Consider the following 17,303-nt stretch of genomic DNA (forward strand, 5'->3'; position numbering starts at 1 on the left):
TAGAAGTGGAATCCAGACATGAAGACTGTTCTACAAGAGCCGATTAAAAATAGATACATGGAGACTAACATCACTGAAGGCGAACACAGCTCTCACAGGAGGAGGAAAGCGAACAGTTCAGACCAAAGTACTGCCCTGGAAGAATGATGACACGTTACAGAACAGGGCTATCTGCTCCCCTTTGCCTTCAGTGAGTAAGCCAAGGGCAATCCTTCAGGCCAAGGTATCTCTTACAGGCCGTGACCATCCGTAGCACATTTTGTCATGTGGAAGGAGTACCTTTAAGTAACTTCTGAGCTTTGGCTTTTGGAGGGCAGAGCAGCCCCTGTGCAGGTGGAGCCGTGTCCGCTCTGGCCACCGTGTATTCTCGGGGCCGTGCCTGTGGGGATTTCTAAGTGGAAAGCTTTTGGGGTCACTTGGGTGATTTCTCCCAGCGCTGAAACCGCCTCTTCTCCTCCCCGGGGCTGCTGCTAGGGCCGTGACCGCCTGCTGCCCAGCTGCCCCTTCTCCCTGTGGCTTTGGCCACGACTCCCTTCAGCAGCGCCCCGCACCGCAGAGCATCTTCCACCAAACCCGAGGTGCGGGGGCGCTGCCGCGGCGCGGAGGGAACGCTCCGCTGGGGCTCCCCGCCGCCTTCCTCCTCCTCCTCCTCCTCCTCCTCTCGGGCCGGGTCCCGGCGGGGCGGAGCGGAGCCGCCCCTCCCGCCGCCGCGCTCCGCCCGCCCGAGCGGTGCCGGTGCCGGTGCCGGTGCCGGTGGCGGTGCCGGGCCCCCGCCTGCCCCGTCCCCGCCCGCGGTGGGTGCCGCCGGGGAGCGGGGCTGCCGCGGCCGCCGGAGCCCCCCGTCCATGCGAGTGCCCTCTCCGCTCAGCAGCATGCTTTACTTCCAGATGGTGATCATGGCAGGGACCGTGATGCTGGCTTACTACTTCGAGTACACCGACACCTTCGCCGTCAACGTGCAGGGCTTCTTCTGCTACGAGGGCGCGTACCGCAAGCCCTACCCGGGCCCGGAGGACAGCAGCGCCGTGCCCCCGGTGCTCCTCTACTCGCTGACGGCGGGCGTGCCCGTGCTGGTGGTAAGCCCCGGCCGCCGGAGGGATGGGGGGACCGGCCGGGGGGCTCCGGGGAGGGCCGGCGGTCCGGGGGGGCTCCGAGCCCCGGCCGCTGCCGCCCCCCGGCTTGGCATTTATTTTTAGCGCCCGTTTATGTAAGGGCCCGGCTGGCTGCTGCCAGCCCCGCCGGGTGCAGCCTCCCTCGAAGCGTGCGGCGGTCGCAGGTACGGGGACTACCCGGGGAAGCCCGGCTGCTGGCAGCCGTAGGGTGGTGTTTCACCCAGCGCTAATTAAAAAAAATAATCCTCTGTCGGTTTGTTTGTTTGTTTATTTTGAAAGTAGGCTGACCTGTGAAAGGAGCAAGGAGCAGTTCTGCTCGATTTGGTCGTTTCCGTGTGTCACAGTGACTGATGGGGGTGCAAACTAAACCGGGGTCTCCAGTTTAGTACGATCTTCTGCCGGTCTTGTTTAAGAAGATGCATCGAGAATGAGTCTTATTGGTTTTCTTCGCTTTGGGGAAAAAAAGCTACGAGAGAATTGCTGAATGCACTATTTGCATTGTCAGATAATGAGAACATTAGCATCATTTAATAATCCCCGACCATCCTGTGGAGCACAGACTAGGCGGGGGGGGGGGGAATGAGATGGGAGTACTGAACCATCAGGGATGGATTATATACAGACTCAGCAGGTGCACACAGTTACACATACACAAACTCCTTGTAAAGAGTTTGTTTTAATGAGCTGTTATCATTACAAATCAAAAAACCAAACCCCTTTACAGTAAGAGGAGGCCTCTTAAGGTAGTGGTTATTAGTTTCACCGATTCATTCCTTTTCAGGAAATTATCTAAAATGTGAGAACAGAAAGCTTCATCAAGCTGATGCTGTGGTTAACTGCAGACGCTTCTGTTGTGCATCAGTGTCTCAGATGGCATCCACTGTGAAGTCTTATGCACAGCTTTAGTGTTTGAGACATCAGGCTGCATTGGGATAATTTATAGCAAGTTTGTTCTTTTTTTCTTTTCTTTTTTTTTTTTTTTTCTTCTTCTTCCCTCGGGAACGAACTAATCTTTAGCAAAAGATGTTATGTAACTATTTGGGTAAAATTTCCTTTCTGTTACAGTATCTGTTAGATGACCATTTTATTTATCTGTTTTCATGATCTTTTGAACCCTCAAATTCTGTTGAGATTTCCATGTGCTTTTTGTTTCTTGGTAGTATTTTTCTGTTGCATGTGGCGTTTGTTGTACTTTTAATTATATTTCTTCTGTTTGGCTTAGGACATTTTATAGAGTATGTCAGATATTTATGATGAGCATTTCTTCTTCCTAATGTGTGTCAGCAAAACGGATTGGTAGTTGCCATTCATTTCCTGGGTGTTAGATGATGACGTCAGAGAAATCTCCTAGACCTTTGGCTTGGCAGTCTTATAATTAGTCTTGCTAAATACCTAATAATGGAATTTAGTGATGGTTTACTGTTCTTCCTCTCCCTGTTCCACTTCCTCAGGAAAATGAGATGCATCGGTTGGTCAGGGCACGGAAAGTCACATTGCAGGTGACTTTTGCACATTTTTATTTTATTTTATTTTATTTTATTTTATTTTATTTTATTTTATTTTATTTTATTTTATTTTATTTTATTTTATTTTATTTTATTTTATTTTATTTTATGTAGACATTAGCCTTGGGGAAGTCTCCTGACTTCAATAGCACTAAATCTAATCATTAACATTATTAAATAAAGGAAAAAATATTCAGGCTAGAGACAAAATTCTGACTCTCCAAGGGCAATCCTCCCATGCTTGGTGTTTCCATGGGATAACTCTTGCTCAGTCAGGCAGGGTATAAAAATTCTCTTTCATTGAAAGAAGCAGTGAAGGTGATATTTCTTCACCAAAGCTACTTGTATGCTTTTAGCGGTAGTGAAACTCCCTTACGAAGATTACACAGGGGTGAATTAGATTTTGTTCTATTTCATTTCTATCTCATCTATGGAGGTTTGAACATATGTGCTCTGTGTATTTTTTTCCTATAATTGAAACATGAAAACAAACGTGACAAAGATGTATTTCTGCCTGTAAGGATACAAAGACAAACCTATGGAAAAATGGATTTATATGAATTAAAATATACTCTTGTTTGCAAAATCACTGTTGTTATGGAAAATTGTTTATTAAATGCTATGATTTGTGGGAGTGTTTCTTCCAAATTTTCCTCTTTCATTCCATTCTTTTGACATAGTGCTTTGGACATGTTAGTCCAAAGCTTCTAACTAGCTGTACCATTTTGTGTAATATTTATTTATTACTTTCTATTAGCTTGGCATGTGGAGTTAATGCTCTTTTGGGTGCTTTGAAATAGAGCATCAGAAAGTCTTTATCTTGATGTTCAGGGTAACTAACTTCTTATTGAATTGGGGCTTGTCAAACTGGAGCCAGGATATGCTTCAAGGTAACCCAGGCTCCCTTAATATGACTCAGTGATGGGTTCCTTTGCATTGAATTGTATTCAGGTTGCTCTAGAATGACAATAATTGGATTTTCCAAGTGACTGTCCTCTTCCCACATACCTGCTGTTCAAAAACTGATAAAATAAAATAAAGTGCCAGTAGTAGGATCCATCTTCATAAGCATCTCATCAGTAATGGGTGTCTTACTGCTTTGAGGCTGGCACACAGCTGCTCATCCAAACTCCTGTGCCACATCTGAGCTTGCGCATCCAAAATCCTGTGCCACAACTGAGCTACAGTAGCAGACTTGTCCAGCCATGCAGTCAAGTGTCCACACACAGGGCAAAAACATGCACGTGCTGAGACGTAAGTAATGAGTTGGGTCATTTGACAGGGATGTATCTGCAAGCACAATGCTAATCCTGAAAGCTTTCAGGTTAGTCTTTCAAATGGTGCTGCCTAGTAACATGCTGCTGCAGCATTGCTGCCACGCTTCCATTCTTGAGTCCATCCGCTTGGCCTTCCTTTCTGCCCCCTGTCATCCCAGGGCAGATGCAGCTGGTTGTCAGTCATAGATCTGCAGGATTTTGAGCTGGCAAATGGAGTCCTTGCACAGTAGCAGAGATTGCTTGCTGAACTGTAATGCTTGACTTGCAGGTGCTCTGCTACAGGGAAGTGAAACTGGGGCTAAAGGAAGGAAGTTTCATGCTCTGCATTTGGGGCTTACGGAATTTGTACGTGTCTTTTGTCAAATATTTCAAATATCCCTTGGGTCATGTAGTAGCTAGAGAGAAGTTAAATTGTTGAGCTATTCACTTCAATAGTAATCGATCTTATTGTCCATGGCTGCTTGAAGATCCTATAACTTCATAGGTATAACAGCAATTGTTGAAAGCCTGCAGCAGCAGTCGTTCTATAAGATGAGAAGAGCTTCTTCCTTTCCCTCTTTCCAGATGGTTTCCAATCTTTTAAGCAGGATACATTACATCATTGGTTTTCAATCTGTGTTCTCTGATGGATTATCTCTGAACGGTATATGCATCTGTTAAATCTGTAGCTATGAGTTCTTCCACTGGAGAATTTTGAGGGCCTGGATGTCTATTATTATTATTATTATTTCATTATTTTTTAGGCTGGAAATAAAAGCAGCTTGTAATGTAACAAAACACATGCTCCATTCCAATACTAGGCTATTATTCATGGAAGGTCTCCTAAGTCCTACCTTCAGGCATAGTAGTGCCTTGAGTGAGTGGATGCATTTACATCAGCAATCTTAGGCAGACTAACAGTAAAATGTTCTGCAAAATGGAGAAGGGGTTGAAATTGCTATCAGAAGAATGTAAAAGCCTGAAGTAGGAGATTCCATGGTGGAAGAGACTCCCACACAGGCAGTGTTGAAGTCCTCCCATTTGTCTCTGTGGCTCAGGTTGAAAGAGGAGTGCTGTCTGGGCATTCCTGTGCTTTTACTGTCTGTGGCAGTGATAGCTGGAATTCTCAATCCTTTTTTTCTTTTAAGTCAAATGTGAGGGTAATGAGCAATGTGCTCTTGATTTGAGTCTACTCAAATATTCAATAAGAAAGAAGTGGTAGCTGAGAGCTCAGTGCTATTTAAGCCATTTCCCAAAGTGCCACTTTTTGCTCAGTAGGCTGGTTGCTTTTTTAGACTTCTTATGACAGATGTAGCTTGGGAAATATACGTCAGTATAATCCTTTCGCTTCCAGTTAGAAATGATTTGTAAAACTGTTTCAGAATCTGGAGAGTGATCAGTTCTGCATTACTTCTTTCTGATAGATCTTACTATTTTTTACCTCTCTAAAATACTATTATCTGTACTCAAGGATTCTTTCAATGGCTACATACACTAATATGGATCACATAAAATGGAAAAAATATTTAAGTAAATAATTGGTGTAAAACTCAATGTATAGGACCTATGATGTATGCTGACTGGTTCACAAAAGCCAGGAGGAGATAATGACACATTTAACTGTAAACAGTTTTATTATGCTAATGATGTTTGGTTTTATTTCCAAGTAACAAACAGATGATTGTAGTACTTATTCATAAAATATACACTTTTATGTGCTTAGATGAATTCCTAGCATATTCATATATTCTCTGTAAACCAATTAAAGAGTGATTTATTTTAGAAAATCCTCTTAATATCATCATTGAAAAAAATATCTGCAATTCAGGCAAAGTACTGTATTGTATTTTTTTTAAGTAGATTGGATGAATCTTTAAATTGGCACATCCCAAGCAAGGAATGAAGGTAAAGAAAACAGACATTCAACCTTCACATTAGCTTTAGTCAGTATTTTTTTTTTCCTGACTGAACAATTGAGGAAGGAATTTTGAAGCATGGCAAAAAATGACAAAAGTGAGAAATGTCACATGTTGAATTTACTGTATCCTGATGCTTTAAGAAAAAAACAAGACAATTCTTTGAATAATGAGAAAGAAAAGCTTCCCTTTGAAGAATCAGCAGATTTCATGTCTCTCTTCTTTAGTGTCTTTGCTGATCTCTTTCCAGGCCTGAGCAGCTCAAGACTGTAGTTGTGCAAAGACCTGAAGGAGATGCGCTGCTTGTTTCTAGCATGTAGATAGGGCTGATATGATTGGGCTTGTGTCTGTTTTCCTCTTCCTTTTTGAACCTCCTAGTTCCTATTTTCCTTCTTGCACCTATGATTCCATGTGCTGTGGCATCAGGAACTGATCTGATTTTGTCAGACTGAGTTTTCAAAATGTTCCTGTCAGAGTAGCCTTTTAAGCTGTAGAGTTCACTTTGAAATTACTTTACTCTGATATAACTTAGTGTTGTACATGAAAAAGGATGCTGGCTTGGAATCCATGGCTGGGACATCAAAACATTCTGTTATCTGTTTGTTATAACTTAAGGGAAAAACACAACTTAAAGTTCTGAAAAAGAAATTTCTGGAAGTGTCCTCTGGGAATTTGCTGTGACAGGAATCTGAATTCCCTTCATACCTGAGAACTTTAAATGCTTTTCATTCCTGACCTCAGGAAAAAATAAAATAAAATAAAATAAAATAAAATAAAATAAAATAAAATAAAATAAAATAAAATAACATAAAATAACATAAAATAACATAAAATAACATAAAATAAAACAAAATAAAATAAAACAAAATAAAAGCAATACCTTCACAAATGCTTTTTCCATCTATTTTATGCTGAAATTTTCTGCTTCTTGGCTGATACAAAGCTACTTTAGCTTCTGTGGACACTTTGATACTATTGGGAAAAAAAAAAAAAAAGCATGGAGGCAGAATAAAAGACTTTTCTCCTGTTCTACTTCTTGAAGTAGAAGTGGTTTCTGTGCATCCTGAAGGAAACTAAGCTGTTTTGTCACTTCTGCCAAAAAGAAATCAAGAAAACTTGATAAATAATGCAGGGATGCACTGTTGTCAGCAGCTCTGTGTTACAGGGCAAAAAAAAGTCTTAGAATGTGTAGTGAGGTATTCAAGTGTTCATTTCTATATGCATCTTCTAGAGCAAAGTAAAGGAATTGGCCAACAAAAGTGTTCAGTGTGTCCAGCATTCTGTCCAGGAGCAGTAAGCTCTTTTTCTATATATCTAGCTGCAATATTCCCAATAATGTCTTGGAAATTATAATGATAATGCAATGGAAGATTAGAATTACACATCCAGCTTCATATAAATTGGGTACACCAGTTTTGTCCTCTGAAATCAAACAGAAATGGTTTTACTTGTGCGCCTTCTGCCTCTTGATATGTAACCTGTGTCACTAGTCCTGGAATATCTTTGATTAGTGAGAATTTAGTGACAGGACGAGGGGGAATGGGCTAAAGTTGCGCCAGGGGAGTTTTAGGTTAGATGTTAGGAAGAACTTCTTTACTGAAAGGGTTGTGAGGCATTGGAACAGGCTGCCCAGGGAAGTGGTGGAGTCACCATCCCTGGAAGTCTTTAAAAGACGTTTAGATGTAGAGCTTAGGGATATGGTTTAGTGGGGACTGTTAGCGTTAGGTCAGAGGTTGGACTCGATGATCTTGAGGTCTCTTCCAACCTAGAAATTCTGTGATTCTGTGTGATTCTGTGAATTTATTTGTGTACTTCTCTTGCTGGCACATTTGACAGCTGTGAAGACTTTACGTGAATAAGTGATTGCCAGAATACTTTGTTTACTCTGTGATCAAGTTGTTCCTGAAGGGCCCTTTTGTTCTCTGTCTTCATAACTCTCATTGAACCTGTGTGCACAAGTTCAACTTTTTTTCTTTGGTAGTCTTCTTCCTTCGTTTTCACATTATTGTTGTTATTGCTGCTTTTATTTTTAATATGCAAAATTCGGGGACTTAACCACTTTTTTGGAAAGGAGGAAGGCTGGCAGAAGATGTTGATGCTGAGAGGCTATTTATATCGTGTTCTCCCTTTATGAAGGGATAATTGCATTGCGACTTTACTTAAGAATAAAAAATAAATCACACTGTTAAGGTCTGCAGTAACTTTGTGTACCAGATGTCAGTATTGGCCTTTTGGGGCACATAGCAAGACAAATACATGGTTTGATAGTCTGATGCTGTTTTCATCCCAGCATATGACCACTAATCCAACAGAGCTGTAACCAGGAGAAACAATAAAAGATTCAGAACCATTGTGTTTTTTTTTTCCACAATCCTTCTTTATCTGTCTGTGTTCCTCTTGTGTTGTGATGGCTTACATGAACAGTGCCTGCAGAAGTAATGTTTCTACTTCCAATTGAATTTATAATTTCTGCCATGCTTGCTATGCACACAGCTTACAAACGCTAACAATCTCAGGTCCATATGCTTCATCCCTTGATGGACTCTCTGGATGTAAAGTGGCAAGCAGATGTGAACAAGGCGGACAGGGTTCTGTTTGCAACAGCTGAATGCCTGCTTGTCCTATAAATGATGCACTTATGTTTAAGTGAGGAAAATGTTAATCCAACTGATCCTGCACCATACGATTAGGGAATTTGTATGCATTGTTTGTAATCTGAAATAGTAGGCTTGAGGTAATGATCAGTTGCTACACTGAGCAGTTCTTGCTCATTGTACATCATAGAGGATTGAAGAGATTGGTCATTTATTTTGCATCATATGGACACCAGCAAAGTAGAAAAGTAAGTAGCTTTAGTTGTGTTTTTCAGCCTTAATCAGTGATTTTTTTTGCAAACAAAACAAAAAAACATTTACAATGTTCTTGCAGCTTCTCTCGGGTACATTGAAGTGCTTCATGGCCTTGGTTTCATCATTAAAAGGTTCTTATTTAGCTAAGATGTTGTACCATGTAGATTATAAGTAAATAGCCTAGCTGAGGTGGATATACCACATCTCCAGTACTCAGAAAACATCCCGTGGCGTGCTGTTTTAACAATGAATATCCTTTCTGAATATACTAGTCTTGATACTCATACATAGTAGCACAAATCTGCAGTTGAAGAAGAAGTAGAAAGGCATAATAGCATTTTCTATCTCTGATCAGCAGCAGCCTTGCTTTGTTCAGATCACTTCACCCAGCCTTCAGGTGTGAATATAAATATATAACGTAAAGCACTAAGAAATCTGAGGTAGAAAAATTACTGGATATAATAATGTATTTTAAAGATCTACTTGTAATCTAGTAAATTTTTCAGTAACCTCTTCAAAATTGAATCTTGATCTCGGATGCTAGTTCCTGGTTAGGAGGCACCAAAAATCTAAAACAGAAAAAAAGTCCCTGGGTTAAACTCTAGTGAAAAATCAGTAAGCTGTGAATTAAACTCCTACTTACCATTCTGGACAACATACAAAACATACATACCTGTAATTTTGCATGTATTTTACTAATGTGTCATAATTACCCAGTATATTATATCATTATATATCAATATTATATATAATAATTATATGACACTCTAATTAATATGTTATACATATTTATTAATGTACATTTAATTATAAATTCAATATGAATGTGTTCTAAGGGGTTTCATCTTATGGACAGCTTTTTTTCCTTCTCTACAAATATACTTGTTGCCTGTCAGCTATGTAGGGTCAAGGAGTATGTCTGAAAGCATTCATTGCTAAACTAATTAGAGTATTTCTGGGGGAGAAAAAAAAATAAAACTAGTAAGAACAGAAGTCAGCCCAACAGTATCCTGTTGTTTTGATTCTTTTTTTCCTCCTCTATATAACGTAACATTTTAAACCATTGGTTGTTTTAAGCTGGTATTTTTCATGCTGTCTCTAAGGGATCCGAGTCTTTTTTTTTTTTTTTTTTTTTTTTTTTGTTATTCAATCTCTGAATAATATTATGATAATTTTATTTGGTTACTTTGTAGTTTGTTTCTTTGTAAACCAAGAATTAAGTACACAAATGAGTATGTGGAACTCAGCTTCACAGGGATTTCTGTGACCAGTCCATACCAATTTAGAGTTCAGACATGACTGAATTAATTCTGCTTAAAGATTTGTTAATTATGGGTCAGCTGAGCTGCAGTAACCAACCACGTGCCAACCTGCAGCCTGTGGGGAGGATGAGGTGAAGTATTTTAGTTTGATCTGCTTTAATTAAGACCAGCCAATATGTGCTGCCTGTTTGGATGTTGCAGGGCAGGTGTGTGGACTGTCTGTTAACGTGGCTCTGCTGACAAGTGGCGATGCCTGTGGTCGAACTGCTGCTTGCTGGTGTCTGACCACCCAGTCAGGCAGTTTTAGCACTTGCTAAAGGTTTGATCATATTTACATAGTTTGAATTTGGTGTTCAGAGCCTCTCTGCATCTCATTTTCTGCTTCTCCTGCTCCTACGGCAGGCATCCTTGGACCCGTCAGGTGTACCTGGGCTCTGCTATGAGACTGCTCTCAAGGTTGTGGCTGTTGCATGTTCAACAGACATGAGTCTGAGTGTCTGAGAGGCCCAAGGGAGGAGGCAGGAGCTGGGGCTGCAGGTATGCTTGTGTGAGTGATACTGAGGATAGCCCAGCTGATATGGTCCTCCTTGCCAAGTGCTCATGCTCTGCTGATACCAGCGTTTCAGTTACTCACAGGGACTCTTTCCAGAACATTTAGCAAAGGCAGAAGAGATCTATCAGTAGGCAGACTGACCTTGGGGTATATAAGTAGTCTGTGGACATTTGCAGCTGGCAGAATGAATGTCCGAAGCTGGGCTGTGAGTTCTGTCAGGCTTTGACTTGTTAGAAAGATCTGGTCACCCAAGCATGACGTAGATTAAGACTTTACTGCCTTCCTGTCAAGTGGCAATTGTCAAACTAGTCTTCTCTGTAAAGCACTTCAAGATTTATGTGTGGAAAGAACTGTATAAGAGCGAGGTATGTACTAACTGTTAATTAAATATTCAGTGCTACCTGGAATAGTAGGGCTTTCCTGAGATGGAACAATATATGTGAATGAGCAAGGTGCTGATAGAATCTTTTTATGGAGCCATTGTAAGAGTCAGAATTGCAGTTTTGCTAGGTATTTCTTTTGTTTATGAATTAATTTGTGATGGCTGTGTGATTTCTACAGTGGAAGAAATCATAAGACAGAGTCTATCTCTGAAACAAAATATATATATATTTTTTTTTTTTTTTAAGTATGTGTGCATGTACAACATGCAGTCAGAAAATGATCAGATTTAGGTGTTTGATTTATATCCATAATGAAATTTACATTTTTAACCTTGAATGCCAATAGGAAATAAAATGCCTGAAAGAATTCCTTTGCCACACCAGAGTAACTAAGAAGGTTGTTCTGTTACTGAACAGGTGATAGTACCTTTCAACACAGCATACTTTGAACTTCTGTTTCTAGCAAAAGCTTAAATTTCTAAAATAATGAGATAACATCCAACACTGATTAAAAACACAATATATGTAAATACATTTACATAACAATGTATTTTATCAAATACTCCTTTATTGTCTTCACAGAGAAGACAAATGCCAGCTCTTACAAAGCCTGCCTTGAAGAAAGTAGTGTCAAAACTTCACAAGATCTAAAATTGTTAAATAGATTCATTCATCCTTAAAACACTTCTCTCACCACTTGAGCTTTTTTTGGAGATATCTGATAAAGCCAGCAACATGTTTAATATTATTTTACAGTTCTATGCAAAGGAGTTGATCCTTGTTAAGGTAAACCAATATGCACTATTTTATGAGTGGAAGGAAATACAGGCACATATTGACGAAGAGTAGCTGGGCTTTTTTTTTTTTTTTTTTGGCTTATAGACTTTGCAGTTAGATTTCAGAATACCATTGCATGCCTAAAAGAGCTGTTTTTATCCTCTGCTGTCTTCACAGCAAAGTATACAATCTCCCCTCTGTCTTGTAGGCATTTCCTGTACTAGGAATTTTTTGCTAAAATTTCCCACTCTTGCTGCTCCTGTTTCAGCTCATTGGCTGCTGTGGTAATGAGGGCATTTGGGACTTCCTCCTAATTGAAGCACTGCATTGTGTAAACTCCTAAACAGGGTCAGACAACATAGTGTTGCCAGCTGCACATCTGCAGCCATCTGGATTTGTGGCAAAAGCACTAAAATAGACATTGTGTAGCAGAGGTGAAAGAGTGATGAGAGTGGTGCAAATCATATTTGCACAAAACTGCAAAGTAAATGCCCCATATTTGATCTGCAGTATATGCAGAATCATTATTGAGATCTTGCTTCTACATTAATACGTATCAAATAAAGACAAATGGGATACGCTCTGTGAAGAAGCTTGCTGCCTCATTCCCTACAATTGCACTGTTACATGAAGAGATAAATAATCATTAAAGCCTCTGATACTCATAAACAGTTCTCTGCTCCCACTTCTATGTCTTCATTAAGATTCTGTTTCTAATAAACATTGTTATTGTAATAAATGGATATATTCAAGCACTCTTAAGGAGAAATAATTGCACACCGTCAAATTACAGCTTTCAAGACTGAAGACAGAGAGTCAGGTGAATGGTCAGAATTGTTTTCTGTCTGTACTTATTAGTTGTTTGGGGGGTGCCTAGATAAGGGATTTCTCTTTTCCTTTATGATCCTTTCTCACTGATCAGCATCTCTCGTGTCCTTTCCTGTGTGTCTCTTGAAGTCAGTTCGGGTTTGGGACTGTTTCATTCAGTTGGACTGCATGTCATGGAACGGGCAATACAAGGTGTGGTCCCTATTTTTCTTTGCAAGCTTTTGTTTCTTCATTTGTGTGTTGGCTTTCATGGGCATTAGAAATATGGGTTTGCTTACTAGGTAGTTTTACTGCTGTTTTTATGCTGAATGTAAGTATTTTGTACAAGTGATGTGAGACAGCTCAGAATGAAGTCACTGTTCTAGATGAATGCTTTGCATGTAAAGGCTTTCAAAGTGTTTTAAACTAATTTTATAATACCACATGGATCCTTTACCCTAATTGCAGTGTGAAGACTATAAAGTATTACTTAATAACAGTGAATTTAAGGTAATATACTTACAAGTGAGCATTACAGTTTTGGATTTTACTTTCTAATTTGCCTGACTTGTTAAAACTCCTTCCCAAACAGGTAGCACTGCTCCCTTCTAAAATTGGTAGGGCTTCCTGGTTTTATTTTAATATCTTCTTGGGATGAGATTCATAGTTGAAAACGATCTTCCCATTTTGTCTGCAGTATTCCTTTTATTCCTTTTTTCTACAATGCCATTGATTTTTCACAACTAATACAGACCCTGTTAAATTTAGCAGGGATGTTACCTTCAATTTTTAACTCGAAAAAGGTAATGACCTTAATGCGTTTGTTTGGCTTAAAATAATTGTAGAGGAAAAGAAGCTTATATAGAGGTCATTATAACTGGAGTGGAGTTAGTTACATGCTTTCAAAGAAAGCTGTTTTATTGCAAAACTAGTTTTTAATAAATTTGTTTAATAAAAATGTATAAAATTGTTTTATTGAGCTATTTACATAAATTTATCATAATAGATCAAATAGCAATGGCCAGTAATAAACCAAAGTCAAGAATTACAGGTGTAGGTTTTGCATTCATATATTTTGCCACAGTAAGCCAAAACACATTTTTTTGGAATCTCACAGGTATTAATCATATGTGCAGCCTGTTTTTTCCATAGTTACATTAAAACACCAAGGTGCTTGTACTGATAGGGTATTTGGCCCTTTGGTTTCAGTTGTATGATGAATATGGCATTTCAGTGAAAGTGGACTTCCTTGAACTGATCTCAGGAATAATGTCTGCATAATGTAGCTTGCCTTGAGTAGAAGTAAGATAGAAGCAAGACAGTATGAAAAGCAGGAAATTCAGATAGTGTCCTTCCTCCGAGCCTCTGAGAACAGTTGGCTCCAGTCATATACTGACTGTAAAACCACTAGTCTGTGACCAGAATCTTTAAGAGATGCCTTTTACATGATTGGTTTTTATTGAAACAGGGATGAAAGACCATTTATTTTGAATTTTGCAATTGAATGTTGATCTTGAATAGGAAAATGGAGTTGTGTAGATTACCTAGGGTTTAAAGCATGAAGTTACATAGCTGTTGGAAGTGATTGTTGGTATGGCTAAAATTATTACTGGTATTGTGCTCATCAAGGAATAATGCTTTCAACATGTAAAGAAGGGTTAAGAAACAAATCTCTCTCAACAGACAGAAAAAAAAATATTGCTTTCTTGGATAGCCAAGAAAGTACAAAGGGCCAAGGCCAGGCCATAAGGAGACACAGTCTTTTTCACATTTAGCACTTGAAGTCCAACAGAGTACCTAATTGATATGACTGGGTGCAGGGTTGAAAATCACGTTGCAGTGATGCTGTATGGAATTCATCTTCTAATAAGGAAGATAAATGATAGGGTTTTGAACATGCTTGTTTTTCCTTTGCAAATATTATGGTATTTTAAAGGTTGAAGCTAAGCACCTGAAAAAAAAGGTGCTGAAAATTTTGATGTGAAGTTGCTTTTCAAATTCCCTAATGACATAATTACATTAAAGCAACTTTTTTTTTCAAGTATCACTGATAGATCCAGAGAGTAAAATTAATTGCTCTTTGATCAGATTAAAACCCATCTTCCTAACTAGGTCTCTTTGTTGAGGGAAGTATAGAGCTTGGAAACTTTGGATAATGGCATCTTCAATATTTTTTTTTTTAGCAAAAAGAAAATAAGGAGAATTTAACACTTATATCAATTTCTCATTTAGATAACTTATCTGGTGTATTTCAGCCTGAAATAATTTTACTTTTTGGAACATGAATTGATTTTTTATGTGCTTTTAGAAGGCAGATTTGAATTGATCCTTCCTCTCCCCATCACCATTTTCAGATCAAAATAACTAGTTTTTCTTAGATGATGGGAATTTTCTCTAAATTAACATTTGTTGCTTTTGGATATTATTTTTTAAAATTAGAAAAGCTTTGTTACATGGGGAAAAAAAAAAATTCTCACCTAAGTCTTTTACCTACTACCATTTGGAAGGTGTTCATTGAGAAAACTTCTCAGTAATGTGGAACTGTGCCAGCACTTGGGTAGTTAGGAGCCAAGTGCCAGACAGTTCTTTGGCCTCCAACCAGCCATGTTAGCATTACTTAGCTTGCTTTTCTTGTGTCCTGGCCATTTCTAACCATTTCTAAATTTCGAAGGACTACAGTACAAAGCAGCCAGGTACAGTTAATGTCTGTACAGGTAATGTACAGTGGTACAAAGCATTCAGGAGACATGAGTAGGGGATGTGGGGCCAGTGCTTCCCCCTGGAGCCGCTTGCTCACCCCTCTGCAGGGCATCAGAGACTGGTCAAGCTGTCACGCCACAGCTCGCCCTCTGCAGCGGTGGCACACGGCTATTTTAACTGCACTCAGAATAGCAGGGGCCTAGTGACTACTTCTCAAAATGATCTTTTACATAAGCAAACTTTGCTCAGGCATTGTGTGTAGGTTTCCAGCACTAGTGACGGTGCTGCCGTGCAGATGCTGCCTGTCAGATGACGCAGCCAAACTCTAGAGGAGAAGAGATTTACACGTATGAGCAACTGCTCAGTTAGGAAAAAAAAAGAAGGGAAGGGGAGGCAGAAGCCTTTATGGACATTGTACTTAAGTATTTCATTTTTATTCTGATATGATAATAAAATGAATAAGGAGAGACACTGAGAAGTGAGTGACAAAGCTGGCAAGGTCTCTGTGGTTACATGCTCCCAGGGTTACCTTAAAGCTTGCCAGTTATTACTGCTTGGTTAATATGTGCCTCCTGCTTTCATACAGCATTAACATCATTATGAAATGAGCAACTTATACCATTGTTACATACTGACTGTATGCAATGTATCACAGAGAAGTAAAGGCTATCTATCCCTGTCAGAATTAACATTACTATTTCGTGGCGTATAGCCATACTGCAAAGAAATCATTAAATAATATTTCACAATTAAACATATAACCTTATACTGGTATTTGTCTTTTGTAAATGGCCATGAATACCAAGACCTGTATTAAAATTTTGATTTTTTTTTAAAGAAGAGTATATTGTTTAAAAACAAAATTTGCTAGAAAAAGACTTACTGCCCTCCCTTCTTTTCTTGAGAAAAGCAATTTTTTTCCTATACTTTTCCCTATATCTTCAGAAGTTGATATGCAGTATGGTGCTGTATCTTTATGCTGAATGCAAGAGAGATATTTTCTATTTAATCAATAGCAGACATATTATCTAAGATTTATTTTTTCATTTTCTTCAAAACTCCTGGTCATTTTTTACTACAGAAAATGCGCTCCTGTGGAAATCAACCCAGGCATTTGCTGTCAGTTTAAGCAAGCAAGAAGCAACGAGAACAAGAAAAAACACAAAGAAAATGGCCTCAAGGGAAAGCTCTGCATAATGAACTTGAAATTGCTACTGCTGGAAATACCGTTTCTGCTTTTCCTGCCAGGGCTGTTACCTCACACAGCAATTTTAGCTTAAAACAGGGAGTGGAGCTTATCTACAGCATCACTGAAGACCAAGGTTTATGCTGCTAGATTTTCCAAACTCTAGAGACCACTATGCTCCGTGGCATGTTGATGGCATTTTTAAAGGGAAAATAGGCCAGGCATAGCCATGGGCTTGCTCAATGGTAAGAAGAAAAGATAATGAACACGAACAACAAAGCTTATGAAAGCCACATTTTTAAAGGAAATCTACCCCACGTTTTTCAAGTGGGAAACTCCTAAGTGAAATTAATGGGGAGGCCATGCAACTTAAATGATAACAATTTGTTTGGAGATACAGAGATAATTGCCAAGATTTTAGTTCAGATTCCCAGCTTCCCATCTGCCTGTGAAAGTAGTACAAGGAAGTTCATTTTAGATTAAAAGGCAAAGCTGTAGGCTCAATGAGATCTCCTTTACCACATTATGTCTTGCATATGGTCTCACAGAAGTCTTGGTTAGGGTTTGAATCTTGCCTAAAGGAGAGAAATACAATGAATGAAAAGGAGACGTGAGAAGAGAAATTACAGTGCACAGCACTGTCAACAGTTCTCCACTCAAAAGCTTCAGAACACAGATGAATATTTAGTAGTCTTTTTAATGCAATAACTGCTTTTCAGTGTTACTCATCCATCTGAGCAGTTGCTGTAGCTACAGCATAACCCAGAGAATTGGCAGAAAGGGAACCATGTATTCTGCCACGTTCCCTGGCCCAAATGAAATATTTCATGAATGTTTGTATATCCAAAAGCAGATGATAGCAGGAAAGGCCTATGAACGTGTACACACAAATCCATTTCCTAAACCCAAATGCAGATGGTCATTATTATCAACCTTAGGTTTCAGAACTTTCTTGTTTAAATACATGAATGTACCCTCAGATATCTTGTCACCAAAT

At 39.3% G+C, this 17,303-nt stretch overlaps 1 protein-coding gene across 5 annotated transcripts in view; it reads left to right on the forward strand.

Annotated features, from left to right (window-relative positions):
* The first annotated feature begins 845 nt into the window (after positions 1 to 845).
* The window catches only part of PLPPR5 (phospholipid phosphatase related 5), an 84,752-nt gene continuing 68,294 nt past the window's right edge, over positions 846 to 17,303 (forward strand). For 4 of the 5 annotated variants that reach the window (XR_004253522.1, XR_004253523.1, XM_032191890.1 and 1 more), the window contains exon 1: positions 855 to 1,076. Coding sequence is in view for 3 of the 5 variants with exons in the window: in XM_032191890.1 (XP_032047781.1) it covers positions 873 to 1,076 (204 nt within the window). In the remaining 2 variants the exon portion in view is untranslated. Of the gene's footprint in view, positions 1,077 to 17,303 lie in introns of all 5 variants that reach the window. The other variant, XM_032191891.1, reaches the window with a different exon arrangement.

The sequence above is a fragment of the Aythya fuligula genome, chromosome 8 (genome assembly GCF_009819795.1).
Source record: "Aythya fuligula isolate bAytFul2 chromosome 8, bAytFul2.pri, whole genome shotgun sequence".
In the NCBI taxonomy this organism is placed as follows: domain Eukaryota; kingdom Metazoa; phylum Chordata; class Aves; order Anseriformes; family Anatidae; genus Aythya; species Aythya fuligula.